At 50.5% G+C, this 18,813-nt stretch overlaps 1 protein-coding gene across 5 annotated transcripts in view; it reads right to left on the bottom strand.

Annotated features, from left to right (window-relative positions):
* Positions 1–9,341: 9,341 nt before the first annotated feature.
* The window catches only part of UBASH3A (ubiquitin associated and SH3 domain containing A), a 47,281-nt gene continuing 37,809 nt past the window's right edge, over positions 9,342–18,813 (bottom strand). For 2 of the 5 annotated variants that reach the window (XM_064380179.1, XM_064380181.1), the window contains exons 11-14: positions 14,320–14,464; positions 13,509–13,615; positions 12,464–12,573; positions 9,343–10,063 (exon numbers count right to left, since the gene is read on the bottom strand). In XM_064380179.1, coding sequence (XP_064236249.1) covers positions 9,926–10,063; positions 12,464–12,573; positions 13,509–13,615; positions 14,320–14,464 — 500 coding nt within the window. In that variant the 3' untranslated portion in view covers positions 9,343–9,925. Of the gene's footprint in view, positions 10,064–12,463; positions 12,593–13,508; positions 13,616–14,319; positions 14,465–15,623; positions 16,801–18,813 lie in introns of those variants that run through there. The other 3 variants (XM_064380180.1, XM_064380183.1, XM_064380182.1) reach the window with 3 other exon arrangements.

Genomic DNA, 18,813 nt, shown 5'->3' with positions numbered 1-18,813 from the left:
TCTGACCCTTGAATTACCAATTCTATAAGCGAGGTGTTAGTTTAGCAGATGCTTCGAAGGTGGCAAGTCCCTTTGTTCTGGGTCTCTCTTTTTTGCGTAGTCACCATGGACTCGTGGATGTTCACTGAGTCAATGGGTTCAATCCACTCCAATAGCTTTCCTTTACGATGCACGGACAGACACAGTTTTGGCCAGTGGTAGCTTCTTCATGCTACTGTTTTGTTCTGTGGACACGACCCAACTGGTCCTTGAAAACTTCAGTTTTTTTTTTAGTGTTTTGCATGTTTTATAATTTCTTTTCTGTATAATTTTAAACTTAAAGAAAACTTACAAGAATAGAAAATGAAACTCCTCTATACTTCTTAACCTGACTCAGCAATGATTTGCATCTTGCCCCATTTGCTTTATCATCGTACTGAGAGAGAGAGGGAGAGAGGAGGGAGAGAAGGAGGGAGGGAAGGAGGGAGGGAAGGAGGGAGGGAAGGAGGGAGGAAAGGAGGAAGGGAGGGAGAGGGAAAGAGAGAGAGAGAGAGAGAGAGAGATAATAGCATGTAGAGAAGGTGTAAATACATAGTAGACATACACCATTTTTCCACAACCTGTTAAGTATGACATGCCTATTTCAGTATCTATTTTGTAAAGACAAGGATATTCTCATATGTAACTACAGTATAATCAAATTAAGAAATGTCACATTGATATTCTTTTTCTAACCCACACTGCATATGCACATTGTATCAGTTGCCCTCATCACAGCCTTCTTAGCTAATATGAATGGCACTGGACATTCATTCATGTACTTATTGGATATCTGTATAACGTCCTTTGGGAAATGCCTGTTCAACTGTTTTTCAAGTTTGTATTGCACTGTCTTGCTCTTTGAATTGTAGAAATCCTCTGCATTTTCTGTCCTTTTCAGAAGCAAGTTTTGCTCAGTCTGTGGCTCAACAAGAAACTGTTGTTGTTTTCTCAACTGCGTCTTTGATGAGAAATTTGAAGTTTGTTTTAAAAAGACCTCAGTATTCCACTCTTAGAGTTAAAATTGGGACAGCCGGGAGTGGTGGAGAGTCAGAGTCGGGGAAAGAGCTCAGCTCAGTGGCTGGAAGCCTGGCTCACTTAGTTTTTGTACTGGAGTGCTCATTTTCCATTTCGCTGGGAAGATGTGCAGACGAGGGCTTCTGTCATCGAAGTCTGAAGTTCTGATGATCTAATTTGGGCAGAGTTTGGTTGCAGGATTTGAGGCTCCTCCTTGTGTCCTTTTCTGTCCTGGGTGCTCAGTAGCTTATCATCAGCTGTGGCTGCCGTGAGCTTAGGCCACTGGCTCTGCAGACCAGAAAGGCTGCGGTTTTCTGTTTTCCTTTGGTCACTCTTCATGGCTACGACTGTCACCGCCACAGCCGTCATGACGGAAGCTCCCCCCTGCCCTCCTCTCTTCCAAGTGTCAACTCCCTTCCAGAAGTGGCTGCATCTTGTTCACTCTCCGCTGGCATCAGGCAGTCGCTTTTTGTAATATCTCCAGCATGGACAGCTGCTCTCTGCAGAAGGGTTGGCTCTGGCAGGAGCTGACCATAAATGGAGCCTGCAGCATGTGACTCTGGGTAGAGAAAAGTTTTGATCACCAAATATCATTATCATTAACTGAAAGACTAAGATACTCATCTTGATCTCGAGATGTACGTGATTCCTATTTCAGACATTCCTCCCACCTGGGCTATTCCTGGCCTTTGTCAGCTTTCCTGAGTCTCCTGGGTGTTGGCATCCTCAGAGCAGCCCCTGGAAAAGCAGCCCTCTGCCAGTGTAATCATCCGACGGGCTCCTCCTGTCCACTGCACAGACAAAATCAATTTCCTGAGGCCACAGTATTGCAGTCAAGAAAGGGTGTCACTGACCCACGCAGAAGAACTGGAGTTACTCAAATCATTCTCCCCAGAGGCTCTGACACCAGGGTTTTTATAGACAGTTTGGTGGGCAGGGGGCTAGGGAATGGGTGGTGCTTATGGGTTAGGGATGAAATCGCAGAGGTACAGAAAATGGTCCTCTGTACTGAGTCCACATCTGGGTGGGGCCATAAGTCCGGTTGAGTCATGAGTCCTGGATCTCCCTGGAATTAGACTGAAACAAACAAACAGACAAACAAAAAACCAAAAAAAACTTAGGTTCTGCAATAGTGATGTTTTTTATGGAAGCAATTGGGAAAATCACAAATCCCCACAAGGCCCCCAGAAAGAAGGGATCATAGAAACTATGCTTACATTTCAGCAGAATTCAGGTCCATCCTATAATCCTATTCTTGTGGCCTTTCATTAGTCTTACAAGGTGGCTTTCAGTTCCTGAGCGTGGATGGGGTTAGTTTTAGGAAGGGACTGTTATCATCCTTGCTTTCAAGTTAAACTATAAATTCTCCCCAAAGTTGGCTTGGCCTGCGCCCAGGAATGACCAAGGATGGCGTGACAGTCAGAAGCGAGATGGGGTCGACAATGTGAGACTTCTCTTACTGTCATGACGTACAGCAAAGGCAGCTTCACTGGAGCCTGCCTGGAGGACGTCCAGCCCCACCCTGCATCAGTGCCTTCCTGGGCGGGGGTTTTGGGACCTCCACCCTGGAGAAACCCTTCAACTCCACCTGCTCTTTTCCCCAGCAGGTGCAAGGGCCGGCTCTGACCCCGGATAGAAGGCTTCTCTGTTCTCCTGCCCTGAGATCCCAGCCTCAGAGGACACTCTTGTTGGGTCTGCACACAGCATTTTCTTGTTGTGGTGATGGTTGTGGTGGTGGTTTTGCGTGGGCAAGTGGACAGTGGAGAAAGGGGAGGAACTGTGCTCAGGGAACCACTAACAGAGGGAGGCAGGAAAGGATAGAAAGAAAGGCGGAGGGTGAAGGAAGCTGCTGCTGCCGTCTGAAACCATGGTGAAGCCATGGCTCAGGGTTAAGGATAGTTCTGGAGAGAAATATCATTATAATTAAACATTAATCAGCCTTCACTTTGACCACTTCCTTGTAAGCAAAAGTCACATAGCATGAGACAGCAACCATGTGCACCCGCGTTGTTCCTATAGATAGGAACTTCTCTGCTGTTAGAATCGTAAGGCTTCTGGCTAAGAATTGCTTAAGCAGATCCTGAATTCCAGCATAACAGCTGATGCCGACCAGTTTAAACCAAGTCAACATGAGAACGCCATCTTCTTCATCTCCCGGTTCATGACTTCATTCCACACTCTCCAACCCGTCAACGATCTCCACGCCGCAGCCTACGCCCAAACCCTTAAAACCCTAGCCCCGCACTCCTTGGGGACATGGAGTTGAGGTTTCCTGCCACCTCTTCTGGTAGCCCCATGATTAAGCCTCTTTCTCTGCTGTAGCCCGGGGTCTTGGCATATTGATTTGCAGAGTGCATCAGGCAGCAGACCTATTATAGGTGCAAGGGAACCACACTAGAAAATATTTTCCTTTTTTCGAGGTGGGGTCTCACTTCGTTGCCCAGGCTGGAGTGCAGTGGTGCAATCACAGCCCACTACAGCCTCGACCTCCTAACTCAAGAGGTCCTTCTACCTTAGTCTCCCGAGTAGTTGGGACTATAGGTGAATATCACCAAGCCAGGCTTGTTTTTTATTTTTTATTTTTCGTAGTGATGGGGTCTTGCTATGTTGCCAGGCTGGTCTTAAATTCCTGAGCTCAAGCAATCCTCCCACCTTGGCCTCCGAAAGTGCTGTGATTACAGGCATGAGCCACCATATCCAGCTGAATACTTTATTTCTAAACCTAAAGCGGCATGCAGCACTGGAATTCTGGAAGCCCTCAAGCTCGATTATAGACCCCAGGCCCTGCTGCAGCGGTCAGCCACTGCCCTTCCGCCACTCTTCCCTAGTGACATGTGAGGGCTGCTGGCCCTGGGCTGGGGAGGGGCCGTGCCCTGTGTTTCCTGCCTCTGTCCCTGTCCATCGCTGCTGCTCTGTGGTTACAGAGACACGCATCATTGCAAGGCCCGCGGCATTGAGCCTCCCCCTCTCCCCCTTGCTGTGCTCCTGCCTCACGCTCACATGTGGTGCCCTCGCCCAACCTGACCCCTACTTCCTGCCCCATTCCCCTCTTTCCCGCAGACACTTCCTCCCATTTCACCCCGCAAAGAGGCCTTCCTGCCTCTAGACTCTAAGGCCTCTCTGGTGTCCTGTCGCCCACCTCTTTTGCTTTTCCTTATGCTGTTAAGCCAAGCTTAGCCTCCTGCCGCGTCCTTCCACATTTAAGTTCAGCCTAAAGGTTTCTCTGTAAGTCGTGAACACTAACAAGCAGAGGTGTAAGCAGACCATAGCCTGCACCTGTGCCAATCACTGAGTTTTAGCCAATCAAATGTAGCCAATCGCTCGAACCGCAAATAAGGCAAACGCTGAGCAGTAACCGATCCATCTGCATCCCTACCTCGCTTCCCCTCTCTGCACATCACTCTCCTTTTTCTGTCCATAAATCTGCTTCCACCACGTGGCTGGAGTCTCGCAGCCTGCCCTGGCTCAGAAGGCTGTCCTATTCGCACATCACTCATTGCTCGATTAAACTCCTTTACATTTAATTTGGCTGCAGTTTTTCTTTTGCCAATGCCATTTACCGTAATTTGCAATTCATCCAGTCAGTAACTATTTCTGGAAAGCTAAGGGTGTGCCAGGCTCTGTGCCCAGGGCTGGGGTAGGCCAGGGATGCCCTCCCAGGTTGTTATTCAGATCCCACATTATAGAAAGTTGGTAAAGAAGCAAATGTGGTCAGACTGCCTTGAAAATATCTGCCGCAAAGGCACCACTTACAGGCCGCAGCCTCAGGGAACACCTGCCCTGTTTAGCGTGAGCATCTCCCTGCCTCTGACCATCGTGCCCACACGCTTGGCAATCAGTTCTCCCGATTACCAAAATTTCCACAACACAATACAAATGTAACACCAGTGGATGGCAAAGGGAAATTTTTACTGTTGCCAATGCTGTAAGGTTTCATGGGATAGTTGGATGTTATGTTGGGGGCCTGCTAATTCGTGTTCTATTTAAAAAAGGAAAAAGAAAAAAAAAATTATACACAAAGCTACTGACAAAGGAAGTCCTGGAAGAATTAGGCTAAGTAACAATAGTGCGCGGGACAGTCAACAAATCCGTCCTTTGTTTCCTTACTCAGAGGGATAGAAGAAAAAACAAACGGAAACGACGTAGCCCTGATGAAACAGTCATTTAATTCAAAGGACGATGAGGAGCTCTTGGGAAAATGAAAGGTCACACATGGTTTTGTAAAAATGACACTGTTGCTGAACATGTGACATATTAAGTCAAACATGAAGTGAAAAATGTTGCATTCTTCTCTCATAAAACAGTCAGAAAAAGTTTAAGAACTCTCTACGCCGCCATTCATGTTGACTTATTATGATGGTAAGAATTTGAGCCTAGTGGCAATTTTGCCTAATTTACCTTTTTAAAATACAAGGTAAAATGGACCGATGATCATAATTTTAAATTTAATTGATCAAGATAGACCCTAAATCAAACGCTACTTCTCACCACTTACTTTGTATTTTGGTTTCTGATTTGACAGGATGTGCTGTGCTGGACTTTGTACTGTTTATCTCCTGATGAGGAGAACTTCTGGCTGTGCTAATTTGCATAATTACCTTTGTGCTAACCCCTCCCCTCACGGAAATGCGAGGTCTGTGAAGGCACCTTCCTCTCAGTCAGGATCCCAGCAGGAAACAGATGGCCTCTCAGCACAGGGGAGTTCGGGGGCCCTCATGTTGGAACCCGGTGGAAGGCAGCACACTGCCTTAAGTCTGGTACTTGGAACTTGGCCATGAGACAGGTTTCTTCTTAGCAAACCCGGGCTTTTCCCACCTATGCCAAGCAGCACTTAGTAGGCCTCTGTCTCACGTCAGGGATGCCTGTGACCAAGGACCCACCGACATAGACAACTATGGGTCAAAGTGCTGTTACCTGCGATCCCTCGCTCCCTGGGGCACTGAGACCTGCTTTGTCTCTGATGGTAACAGCCACCCCTGCTCTGGTGCTTAGAGCAGCGTCGCCTCCATCCCGCAAGGAACCCTGCCTCCAGCGTGCAGAGGACGGCCACAGAGCTGGGAAGGACTCACTAACGCATTTCCTCCCCTCCTCCCGGCCTCTTGGGGAGAGGAATATTAGGGAAGGTCTGAGTCAGTCGCCCCTTTCCACATTTCTATTTCCTTGAGCTTTTGAGCTCTGTTCTCCGTAGTGTGCCAGGATTTCAAGCTTTTTGATCTCATTAACTTTGTCCAATTAGCTAACCCGGAGGATTATTAACCACTTTCTCAGGGTTTGAGCCAACATATTAAACCCTGAAACCCAGCCTAATCCAGGCTCGCTCTAAACTATGTGAAGCAGGCACTGTCAGATGCCACGCTCGCTCCAGGCTCCAGCCGCTACCTGCTGGGGCAGACCTGCAGCTCCGTGTTGAGACGATCTCCTCCCAGGGAAGTCTTGGGCCTCCTCACCCTGCCTCTGCTGGTCTCAACTGCTTCTGGGACTGGAGACAGTGGGAGGTGTGGGGTGAGTCCTGGGGAACTGGCATCAGCTCATGAAGCAGCATCCCCAGGTACAGTCATTGCAAGGCTTTTTAACAGAGGAGTGTTGGGTTCCACGGGGGAGGCGAGGCAAAAGGAGGAAACGGGGCAAAACGGAGGGGAAGGCAAAGGAGAAGAGAAGAGGGGAGAAAGGGAAGGGAGAGCAAAGGGGAGCCACGCCTGTAGACAATGGGGGTTCAGGGGAACTGGCAGGGAAACAATGGTTTCAGTACTGACTGAGTGGTTAAGCCAAACATTAAAAGCTAAAAAAGCCAGTGCTCTTATACGAAGGCCGAAATGTAACACAAGCCCACCAAGAGTTTGCCTAGGCCTTTCCCGGCCCTTAAAGCATGACAAAATAATGAAAAAATTAGTAAAAGAACCCATTTAGGATTAAACTAGTTTTATTGGGGTCTACAAAGAAAACTCCCCAGGCCTCCACAAACAAGTTTATTGGAGGTCTGAAGGAACTCCCCAGACCTCCGTGATTTAGCAGGAGGCGAGATAAGGGTAATCACTCCAGCACCTGGACCCACTTAGAATAAGTAAATTTACTGAGGCTCCAGAGGAAGGTCTTCAGGACTCAGACCTTAGTTATAGATGAGAAGAAGTTAACCACTTACGTCTTGAGATGAATGCACACTTACATGCAGACATATAGCTTAGAAGCTATATAAGCTCTGGAAAACTTTGTAATTTTGAGTTGGTCTGGTGATAATTTCCAGGTCTTATTCCTGTAGCTGGTTACAGAAACAAAAACTCTCCTCCCCCGCAGTTCATCTGCAGTTCATTACTGGGCTGCAAGAAATAGCAGCCCGACCCTCGGCTTGGTCTGGGAACAAGAGTACACTGCACTCCTGGATTTTACTGCCTTTTGCAAATGCAGTAAAAATGAAAGCTCACAAAATTAGGATCTTTGACAAGTTAGAGGCTGTATTAACATCATAAAGAGTGTTATAACTAGGCTATATTAGTTTTATTACCACAATAAGAACAACTACTGAAATAGAATAATACACAACTAAACCCAGTGGATTATTTTATTCACTTTTAATATGACCACAACTTATGGAATGGGGACTCTGATCAAACACTGTGCTTGGAGTCAAGCTTGGGCAGGAGTGGGGGTGGCTAGGTGGAAGGAACACGGAGTAGTAGACTCACGCTGCATCCCTGCAGCATCGTGGCAGGTACGTATGTGAGTAAATAATACAGCACAGAACGAAGGGAGGTGTGTGGAAGAGGGACTGGAAAGGGGGCTGGGGCCAAGGGAGGAACCAACCTGAGCTCATGGAATTACAAGCCTGGACTTCCTGTGCCATTTCAGAATCTGCCTCCTGCAATGTGGGAACCTGGTAAGAGTGTCGCTTCTAACGAATGCCCCAAAATGTAGACAACTCAGAAACTAACAAAATCATCCAAATACTGTAACCATCATAAATCTATATGTAAAGTGTTCTATCAATTGCCATTGGCTATGGGTTCAGGGAACACCGGCCTCTCTGTGCCTCACCAAACTACAGTAGTGAAGTAACATCTGCATTGGATCGGGGGCTAGGAAAGATGCAAGGCCGACAGACTGTCACGGCACGATGGTGGGATCTCTGCCTGCAGCATGAGCCACCACACGTGTGGGCTCTGGGAGCAGGCATGACCCGTGGGCTGGGGCATGAGACTCCCCACTGGGGAGACCCCATCCCCTGCTGGACCAACTTCCTCGGCATCACCGTCATGGGCAGACTCCACTTTGCTGGTGGCCCTTCTTCTGGGTCGCTGTTAAATCAGGGGAGCCCACTCCTCCCACTGGCAAAGTCCTCTTCTCACCACTGCATGATCAGAAACAAGAATAGAAGCCAAAAAAGGCCTGCAGGGGAGTGTCTCAAATCCCTATGTCTGAGGCCCTGTATGAGCAGCTCCGCTGTGCTTGGAAGGATTGGGGTATGTTATGGCAGGCTATGGGATGACCCCCAAAGATGGTCATGTCCTAATCCCTGGAACCTGGGAATATGTAACTGTATGTGGCAAAAGGGACTTTACAAGTGTGGTGAAGGCTCTTGAGATCAGAGTTGATCCTGGGTTATTGGGTGGGCCCAATGTCACCACAAGGGCCCTTGTAGGAGGGAGGCAGGAGGGTCGGGGCAGGAGGCGATGTGGCTGTGGAGGCAGAGACCGAGAGAGCTTGGAGGCTGCCATGCTGCTGTCCTTGAGGAGGGAGGATGCAGGTGGCCTCTAAGAGTGAAAAAGGACAAGGAAAGGACCCTCCCCGGGGGCCTCCAGAAAGAACGTAGCCTGCTGACAAAATCCTACCTCCAGAACTGTAGGGGAGTAAGCATGTGTGTGTGTATGTGAGTGTGTGTGTGCCTGTGTGTGCCTTTGTGTGTGAGTGTGTGCATGTGTCTGTCTGCATACGTGCATGTTTGCATGCATGTTTGTGTGTGTGCATGTTTGTGTACCTGCATGCATGTGTGCATGTGTAAGTGTGCATGTGCGTGTGTGGCCGCATGTGTATGTGGATGTTTGCATGTGTGTGTTCATGTGTATGTGTGCCTTTGTGTGTGTGCGTGTTTTTGTGTGCATGTTTGTGTGCCTGTGTGCATGTACACATGTATACCTGTGCGTGTGTGTGTATGTGTATGTGCATGTGTTTGCATGTGTGTGCATGCATGTGTGTGTTTTGTGCATGTTTGTGTACCTGTGTGTGTGCACATGCATGTGTGCATGTTTCCATGTTGTGTATGCGTGTGTGTGCACGTGCACTTGTTTGTGTGCATGTGTGTGTGTGTGTAAAGTTTGTGTTCTTTCCATGACCACCAGGTTTGTGGTCACTGGTTACAGCAGCAACAGAGACACAGTAACATGAGTGTTGACAGCACAGAGCAGCAGCCCAGCTTTGATCTGGTAGATGGTTTGCTGGGACCATTTTATTGACTATTACACCTGTTTTAGCCTATGTGGCTATGGCTAAAGAGTGATGGGAATAGAAAAAGAAAAAAATGATTGGGAAGTTAGTGATCAGACCATAGAAAATGAAGTGGCTGGATCCTTCGTGTGTGGTGAGTCTTTAGTTCCTGGAAGTTAAAGTCCCAGGTGGTTGTTTTCCCGGCTGCAGACACTCGGTGCACCTGCCACAGGGCGGCGTCCTCACCCAGCCATCTGCCCTGGGCTCCCCACAGCTGGGCTGGTGGATGACGGGTCCATGGATGGGAGTTACACAGGTGAGAGCCGGAGGGAAATATTCCGGAACATAAAAGTGCGTCCTGTGCTTCTACAAATAACACTGGGTGGGACTGAGACACCTTGGAAAGAGCAGCATCTCCCAACCTCTGCACGTGGTGTCTCTCCACTCTGAGGTGATGAGAACCTCACCATGGCTCTCAGTTGCCTGAGATCCAGTTCCTCCAGTTAAACGCTGCGTTCGCCCCGTGGGTCAGGGTCTTCACTGGTGGGTTGACCAACTCCCACTTTCCTTCCTCTTTATTTTCTTCACAGAAGCACATGCCCAGGGAAGGGATCTAGAACAGAGTTTTAAATCACTTGTTAATATCTTATAACAAGTCAGTGGATTTCAGACTAGCTCCAAAGCCAACTGTCAGGCGCTCCTCTGCCTTGGAAAATCTGCGACTGTCCAGGCTGGCACTGCCACTATCAAACGGCACCAACGCCTACCAGGGCGGTGCCCTGTGGCGGATGTCCCGTAACCAGGGGACACCGGATAATTCTGGAGACATTTCTGATTGTCACAACTGAGAATGGAGGTGGTGCCGACACCTGGCAGGTAGAGGCCTTACAAGGTGACACATCCTATGATGTGTAGAATGGCCCCCACCACAAAGGTGTGCAGGCCGAGGTGGAGATTGCCATCCACCACTTAAGGAGTGACTCATATTCTCACATTCAACATCACAAAATGACACAGACATTGAGTTTTCAGACCCAAGAGAAAAGCGCCACGTGAACCTTCACACCTCCATCCCTTCATCTGTGAAATGGGTGTGTGGGTACAGAGCTTTGTGGTGAAGCCTTTTTGTTTTTGTCTTTTTCTTTTCTTTCTTTCCTTCCTCTTTCTGATGTCTAGAAATTCCTCAGGCAGATGAAATTTACAAAAATGCCAACTGGCCAGGCGATGCAAGTGAAGCGGGTGTTGACTCTAGGGCGATTCTCTCCTTGTGCTTGTAGGGGCTGTGGCTGGTGGGTGGTGATGGGCTGGCTGGGGAGCGTCCAGTTGTCTCTATTTGGGGGCCCATCATTTGACAGGTCCCCCTTTGTGTTTTCTGATATGCATGAGCAAGTCCAGCTTATTTCGGGGTGGGGGCTGTTGGTGTGGTGAATGCTATGTCATCAGTATAAGAAAGTCCAGTGGTTGGGAAGTTCAAGGCTGGCATCTGTGGAAGGGGGTGAAGGATCCATGGAGCGGGTGGAGCTTTGGCCACAAAGGCTCATGGGTTTGGAGAACTGCCAGTGGCTGGCACATGCAGTGCTGCCACCCTTGTAGGTTACACAGACCCCCAGGAGCGTCTGGGGCCGGGGGCTTGGTGTGTGTATGGGGCTGTAGGAAGGGGTGTGGGGAGAGGAGGGATGTGTCAGAGCACGTGTGTGGGAGACCCATTGGCAGAAGCAAGAGCAACATTTTGGGAGCAGGTGGTGCCGGAGCTGCCCCGACAGTCCTCAGGAGAATCCGTGCAGACCTCGACCAGTGTGGTTTGGAGGGCTGAGCCGTCCTGTTTGGACGATGCTCACCTGGTGGCTCAGGAACCCAGAGCGCTTGGGAACATCTGGATCATAACTGGGAAGCACCAGCCTGAAGACGCGTCGCAGGGGAAGCATGCTTCTACTCAGGTGCGGAGGACAATGGAACAAGAAAGGGGGACTCGGGTGTCTGACCCCTAATTGCCAAGTGACAATGACCCGTGGCAGGCGTGCTCTTCGTGTGTGTAAGTTCTCACCCGGCTGCTGAGGCAGACACAGCTAGAGAGCCAAGCCCTCCTGCAGGCACCTGGGTGGCATCACTGGGCTGGGCCTGGGAGTTGGGCTGCTCTGAAGCCCCCAGACCTCTTGGGGGACTGAGCAACACCCCCTCCTACCCACAACTTAGGGCAAACAAGCTGAGGCCAGTGTGGACCTGTGGCAGTGCTGTGTAAAGAAACAGGTCAGGGCCTCAAGCTCCTCCGACGCCAGGCATTGTCTATGCTGCGCTTGCCACCTGGGCACTGACCAGTGGCCTCATTAATTTGATAAAAAGGTCCGGACCATGGCGAGTCCAGCCTTGAGTAGATCTGCATGGAAGGGGCTGGGGCCGGCGGCGGGGATTTCGCTCCTGAGTTTGCCTGCCTCAGTTCACCCATGGACTGGATGGCACCCTCTCACTTTGCTGGGTGATAATCAAGGTTGTCCAAGGTGTCACGTGTGCATCATCCTCTGTTTGTCATTCGCAAGGCCCTGGCCAGCGCCTGAGCACTCTGGCAGCTACAGCCAGATCAAGCTTATTCTGTGCTGGGTGACTCCAAGAGCAAGAGGACCGAGGGGCTCCTTCTCGTCCGTCAGCCCCCCTAGCCCAGGTCCCCAGAGGAGGCCAGAAGCGAGTCCTGCTGCCATTTCTTCTCTCCTCACCCCAACTGCTTACTCCTTTCTGGACTGTCTGTTTTTCTACGAGGGCTGCAAGGGGTGATGGGGTGAGCTGACTGGTAAAAACTCGGCAAGTGACCAATGATGACAAGGATGGCTGGCCTATCCACCAGCCCCAGCCCAAAGTCGCCCTTTGCACAGGAGCAGGTGGGCACCGTCTCCCGGGGCATGTGGATCCTGGTGGCCCTGGGTCAGCTGGACACTTATCTCATTCCAAGAAGGGGGTGTGATAACCTGTGTCTTTGGGGTACTTGACTTTGTGGCTCTAAGAGCCAAGCGTGGGCATGTACCTTTCTCACGAGCTGGGCAAAATCCCCGCACTCCCGGGGCGGCAGCCCCAGCAGTGGCCGCGTGCAGGAATCCAGCGCGGAGCCGTGACTCACAATTAGGATGACGCCTGCTGTGGAAAACAAGAACACCTCCGGGTCAAAGCGGGCCCAGGGAGCACCTGTTATGAGACCAGGGTCCTCAAAGTGTTTGGGGCAGAGCTACCTCAGAGGGCCCCAAACACTTTGGGGACCCCAAAGTCTACCCAGAGTGCCCTGGAGAGACCCCTGGGCTAGGAGGTAGTGTGGCTGGTAATGGCTTAGTGTCGCCTGCAGCCCACCCTCGCTCGAGGATTCCTTTGCATGCAGCAGCTGCCCGCCAGCCTCAGGGAGGCCTAGGAAGTGAACTGAGCCGCCCCCTCCCTGTGGTGGCCGGCTGCCTGGGCCCCGGCTGGGATGGGGTAGTGGCGGCTGCTGCCCAGGCCTGACCTGATTCACTTCAGAATGGTCAGCTGGTTGTTTTATTACACGAGCCTGCTATGACTCCTGCTTTAGATCAGAACACCTGGAGACCACAGGAGGAGGGGGCTCCCTCAGGTGAGATGTGTGTCCCCGCCAGCTCGGGGGAAGGTGCAGGAAGCCAGCGCTTCTGCGGGCGCTTCATCCAGGACAAAGCAACGCCGGAGGGTTAGGAGACCTGCGTGGGGGGTCAGGAAGGGGGCTCCACCTGGAAGCTGGTTGTTTCTCCTCTCTGTCTCTTTTGTTTCCCAGGAAGCTGACTCGAATCCCTTGGACACGGGGTGGTCTGTGCTGACCCTGCTGGCCTGGGTCCCATCAGCCCATCAGCACTCAGTCCCGGGATGAGGGCTCCCGGGGCCTGGGCGGCAGGGGAGCGCGTGTCTACGCACCCGGTTACTGCAGCAGCAGCAATGAACACTTTGTTGCTGGAGAATGTGGGGGCAGGGGAAGTGAAGGCATTCCTAGGTTCAGAAAATCAGCCGATTTCCGTCTCAGAGAGAATTCCCCAAGCCCCAGGGGCTGTCCATGCCGAGGATGGTGAGGCACTTACTGTCCTGCAGACGGGTGTTGACGATGTGCAGCACACTTGCTGTGCACCTGTCCACGTACTCCTGGTAGCTCTCGACCGGCATGAGGGCGGACAGGGGAAACACGGGCCTGGAAGGAGGAGAGGGAGAGGCTGCTGCCCTGGCCTTTTGGTATGGATTAAGAGGGCGCAGCTGCAGTTAGCTAGGGAAGGAGAATATTCTTCTGGGATGGCTCTGCCTCAAGGCTGGGCTCATGGGCAACAGGGGGGCTCTAGTTTTATGCTGAAAACTGGCAAAGCGCTAACAGTCAGTCTCCAGCACATTCTTAGTGAACACCAGGAGGGCTCTGTGATGGCAGAGTCAGACATGGTGGAGAATGACAAAGACTCTCTTTGACCAAACTCCAGTCCAGCTCCCCTGAACCTTCTTCTCGATGCAGGCTTGACCCTTGGGCTTCTGTGTCTGTTCTTGCAGAGTGAGTTTAGAACCTGTTACCCTCGGTCGCTGATCAAGTTCCTTGTCCTCTACCACCCTCAAGTGACGTCTGATCACCTTGGCCTGCCTTCAGCAGGAGTCCCCGCTTGTGTCAGTTTAGCAAGAATGACCCGCCTTCTCAGGAATTTTCCAGCCACCAACTCCTACCCTGCTCTGCAGCTATAAATCCCGCTTTTCCTTGTATTAGGGGTTGAGCCCCATCTCTCTCCCCTGCTGCAAACCCCACTGCAGTGATCCCTCTTGAATAAAGTCTTTCTTACCATTTTAACAGTGTCATGAAAATTTTCATTAACAAGAACTAGAAAAGCCCCAGTGGCAGAGAACTTTAGAACAGCACACCTGTAATCAGTGTCGACGTTGAAATTCGCCTCTCTCAGCTCTTCCAGGCTCATGAGGGTTGGGGTGGTTTTGCCAGCTTCCCATTTTGTCCATTCGAAGATTCCAGGTTCCACTCGTATCTTGATTTTTTTCTCCAGTTTGAGTTCTGGATTCAACAAAATACAAGTGTTTATCATCTTCAACGTCCACGGTGACCTTGCATAAAAGTCTCCTTTTAGATCTCAGACTGTCACACACACACGTCTAAATCATGCCTTTTAAACAATGTGATTTTCTTCGTGGCAAATACTGTTCTGTGATTAGGCACAGCCATGGTATTTCTGAGGTGAGAACTGATGAGCCGTGGGAAGGTATCAGAGGCGTGGTGACCCCCTGTGTGCCAGGAAGGGCCAGAGTCTCCTGAGAACCGGTGAGTGTCCCAGGCAGCAGGCCCATCCTGGGGCTCACCTGAGCACCCAGCACAGCTCCACTGCGAAACCACCCATGGCTCCATCCTCCAACATAGCGGAGAGCCTGCCAATGAGGACTTGGCCAATCCAATGATCAAAGGACAAGATGTGACCCATCATGAAGAGTGTTAGCCTCATGAGACACTTTCCTCATAAATGCTTACACGGACTGGGCAAGAGGTGAAGAATGGAAGGGGCCATCTTCTAGAACATTCTGACTCCCTGCAACTCGCACTTCCCAAGCATTTTATATTTTGATGAAAGGAAGAGCAATAAAGCAAGGCCATCTCTTTTGAGTGGAAAAAAAGACCCGAATGTTTTCACTTGGAATGGAGAAGATGTCACTGAGCTCAAATGCTGGACAGAAAATCAGTTCCTCAAATGTGTTTTAAGTCCATGGAATGAGCTCTTTCATCAAGCATGCTTAGAAAGAGAGTTAAGGCAAGTTAATCAGGCCCCCGAGTCCTCCCCAAACAACTAGGTCCCTGAGTCCTCCCTTATCAACCAGGCCCCTGAGTCCTCCCTCATCAACCAGACCCCTGAGTCCTCCCTCATCAACCAGGCCCCTGAGTCCTCCCCCATAAACCAGACCCCTGAGTCCTCCTCCATCAACCAAGCCCCTGAGTCCTCCCCCATCAACCAGACCCCTGAGTCCTCCCCCATCAACCAGACCCCTGAGTCCTCCTCCATCAACCAGGCCCTTGAGTCCTCCTCCATCAACCAGGCCCCTGAGTCCTCCCCCATAAACCAGACCCCTGAGTCCTCCCTCATCAACCAGACCCCCAAGTCCTCCTCCATCAACCAGACCCCTGAGTCCTCCTCCATCAACCAGGCCCCTGAGTCCTCCCCCAACAACCAGGCTCCTAAGTCCTCCCTGATTAACCAGGCCCCGAATCCTCCCCCAAGCCTGTGAAGGGCTCATTTTCATTTGAACAGATCAGATGAAGAAACAGCATGAGAGCCCCGCAAATGGTGTGGCCATGGGTCTCTTTCTTTTGAGGAGCTCTTGCAGGCCACTGCTCTGTGGGTGTGGCTGTGGGAAACATGCCATCTGGACACTGACTGACATTGAATTTAAATAAAATTGAGCGCCTTGGCATCTCAGACGCCGTCTGAATAGCAGGTTGATCATGTCTGAGGCCTTGTGAAGAAGACTGGGTGGCCTTGTTTTTCTGAATTGACATAGGATTTATAAACCTATGCCCTTTAAACAGGCATCATCATCATCACCATCTTCATCATCTGCCCATAACAATCACTGAGAGATCACGTTAAAGGCTTTGACATTATTGCTGGCAAAAGGCATTTTTAAAAGCTTTTTACTTTATATGCAAATGACCCAAATAATAGAAGTCAAAAAATCCACCAAAAATGGGAATAAGTATGTTAATGAGAACCATGAACGATGACAAAAGAGAGATAAAATTACAAAAAATGGGCCGGGCACGTGGCTCACGCCTGTAATCCCAGCACTTTGGAAGGCCGAGGCGGGTGGATCATGAGGTCAAGAGATCGAGACCATCCTGGTCAACATGGTGAAACCCCATCTCTACTAAAAATACAAAAATTAGCCGGGCATGGTGGTGCACGCCTGTAGTCCCAGCTACTCGGGAGGCTGAGGCAGAAGAATCGCTTGAACCCAAGAGGCGGAGGTTGCGGTGAGCCGAGATCGCGCCACTGCACTCCAGCCTGGTGACAGAGCAAGACTCCATCTCAAAAGGAATCCCCCCCAAAAAAGAAAAAAAATTAGGAAGAATGTTTTTCATCAGTCATATTCTTTTATTACAAAGGCTGGCCAAGAGATCTCCTTTTTATTCGTCATTGCTGTTGTGGTGAGAGAGGTTGGGTAGGGAAAGGAAGATCAAGGTCTTCACTGGAAAAGACCCTCGCAAGCTGAGGCAGTAAAAGGCCAGTGAGAGGAGACCGTTGTTGCTGGCCCAGCAGACACGGTGACCTGGGGCCTCTCCCACGGCAGACTTTCCCATGGCAGAAACCAGAGCGGTTCTGAAGCCTAGTGGAAGAGCAGCAGCAGCTGAGGAAGTTTGAACAAAATGCGCTCAGTGAGTGGTGGGGTGCAAAGACCGGGGGTGGAGGAGGAGAGGGGAAACTGAGGCACAGGCCTGTCGCCTCTTGTCGTATATTTCTGTGTGTTTCTTGTTTGGTTCACGTCTTATTGTTATTATAGCTGTTTGGTTAATTAGGTTAATTATAAACATTGATCCTAAACAACCAGGGATGGAATTGCCACATATCAGCTTTGCTTTATTCCACCACAGTTATGAAGAGCCGCCCTCACGCTGAAGGGTCCCAGATGCTCGGAGACACCACCCCTTCACATTTCTGGTCTTGCCATCCTTGTCCCTCCCAAAGGGCAGAGCTGGAGAGGTCTCGTCCCATTTCCCATGCCTTCCTGAAAACACGAAGGCGGGACTGCTGCTGTGGGCACCGGAACAGGGAGAGGCTGACATCACGGGACCCTGTCGCCTGGGCTGGGGTCGCGGCTCTGAAGGAGCAGTAGGGTCGCAGTTTCCTCCTCTGCGATCTGTGACTCGGCCTCGAGTGAAACCCCAATGGGTGTGTGTATGTGTGTGGTCTGTGTGGTTTTGTGTAAGTGTGTGGTGTGTGGTATGTGTCTGTGTGCATGTGCGTGGTGTATGTGGTGTGTGTGTATGTGTGTGGTGTGTGATGTGTGTGGTATGGTGTGTGTGTAGTGTGATGTATGGTGTGTGTGTGGTGTGGTGTGTGTAGTGTGATGTATGGTGTGTGTGTGGTGTGGTGTGTGTAGTGTGTGTGGTGTGTGAGGTGTCTGTGTTGTATGTGTGTGTTGTGTGAGGTGTGTGTGGTGTCTATGTGTGTAGTGTCTAGTGTGTGTTGTGTGTGGTGTGGCATGTGCCATGTGTATGTGTGTGGTGTGTGTATGGTGCTTGTGTTGTGTGTGTTGTGTGTGTTGTGTGTGGTGTGGTGTGTAGTGTGTGGTGTATGTGTTGTGTGTTTGGTGTGTGTTGTGTGTGGTGTGGCATGTGCCATGTGTATGTGTGTGGTGTGTGTATGGTGCTCGTGTTGTGTGTGTTGTGTGTGGTGTGTGTGGTGAGTGTGGTGTGTGTGGTGAGTGTGGTGTGTAGTGTGTGGTGTATGTGTTGTGTGTTTGGTGTGTGTTGTGTGTTGTGTGTGGTGTGGTGTGTTTGGTGAGTGTGGCATGTAGTGTGTGGTGTGTGTTGTTTGTGATGTGTGTTGTGTGGTGTACGTGGTGTGTGTTTGGTGTGTGTTGTGTGTGTTGTGTGTGGCGTGGTGTGTTTGGTGAGCATGGCATGTAGTGTGTGACATGTGTGGTGTGTGTTGTGTTGTGTGGTGTGTGGGGTATGTGTGTGTGGTGTGTGTATGTGTGGTTTGTGTGTGTTGTGTGTATGTGTGGTGTGTGTGTGTATGGCGTATGTGGTGTGTATGTGTGTGGTGTGTGTGTGGTATGTGGTGTGTGTGGTATGTGTGGCTGTGTGTGGGGGGGTAGGTGTGTGTATGTGTGTGGTATGTGTGATGTGTGGTGTGTATGATTGTGTGTATGTGTGTGGTGTATGTATGTGTGTGGTGTGTGTGGTGTATGTGGTGTGTGTGTGGATGTGGTGTGTGTGGTGTGTGTGGCTCTGTGTATGTGTGTGGTGTGTGATGTGTATGTGTGTGGTTGTGTGGTGTGTAGTGTGTGGTGTGCGTGTGGTGTGTGTGGTGTGTGGTATGTGTATCTGCATGCCTGAGATGTGAGGGAGGACTGTGAGAAGCCTCCTTGCCCTCGGGGTGGAGCCGCCTCTCTCCTCTGGCCACACTGCCTCATGCATTTGGGGATGCATGGGTCCTTTCGTGGTTTGGTCAAAGAAGCTGATATCGTTCTTTGATTGTCATCTGGCTCATTGAGAGCCCAGAGGGCCAGTGTAATTAACATGGGAACCTCCAAGTCCAGGTGAGATAAATTTGCATTTCTGTCTTAGTGACCTGAGATGCCTGCAGGGGTCTGGGGTCTTACGCCACAACTGGGTGGGAAATGAAAGGATGAAGC

This window comes from Aotus nancymaae, unplaced genomic scaffold (genome assembly GCF_030222135.1).
Source record: "Aotus nancymaae isolate 86718 unplaced genomic scaffold, 86718_ANA_hifiasm-v0.15.2.pri h1tg000022l_1, whole genome shotgun sequence".
Taxonomy (NCBI): domain Eukaryota; kingdom Metazoa; phylum Chordata; class Mammalia; order Primates; family Aotidae; genus Aotus; species Aotus nancymaae.
Note: the sequence above shows the minus strand (reverse complement) of the source record. Positions and strands in the feature narration are given on the sequence as shown.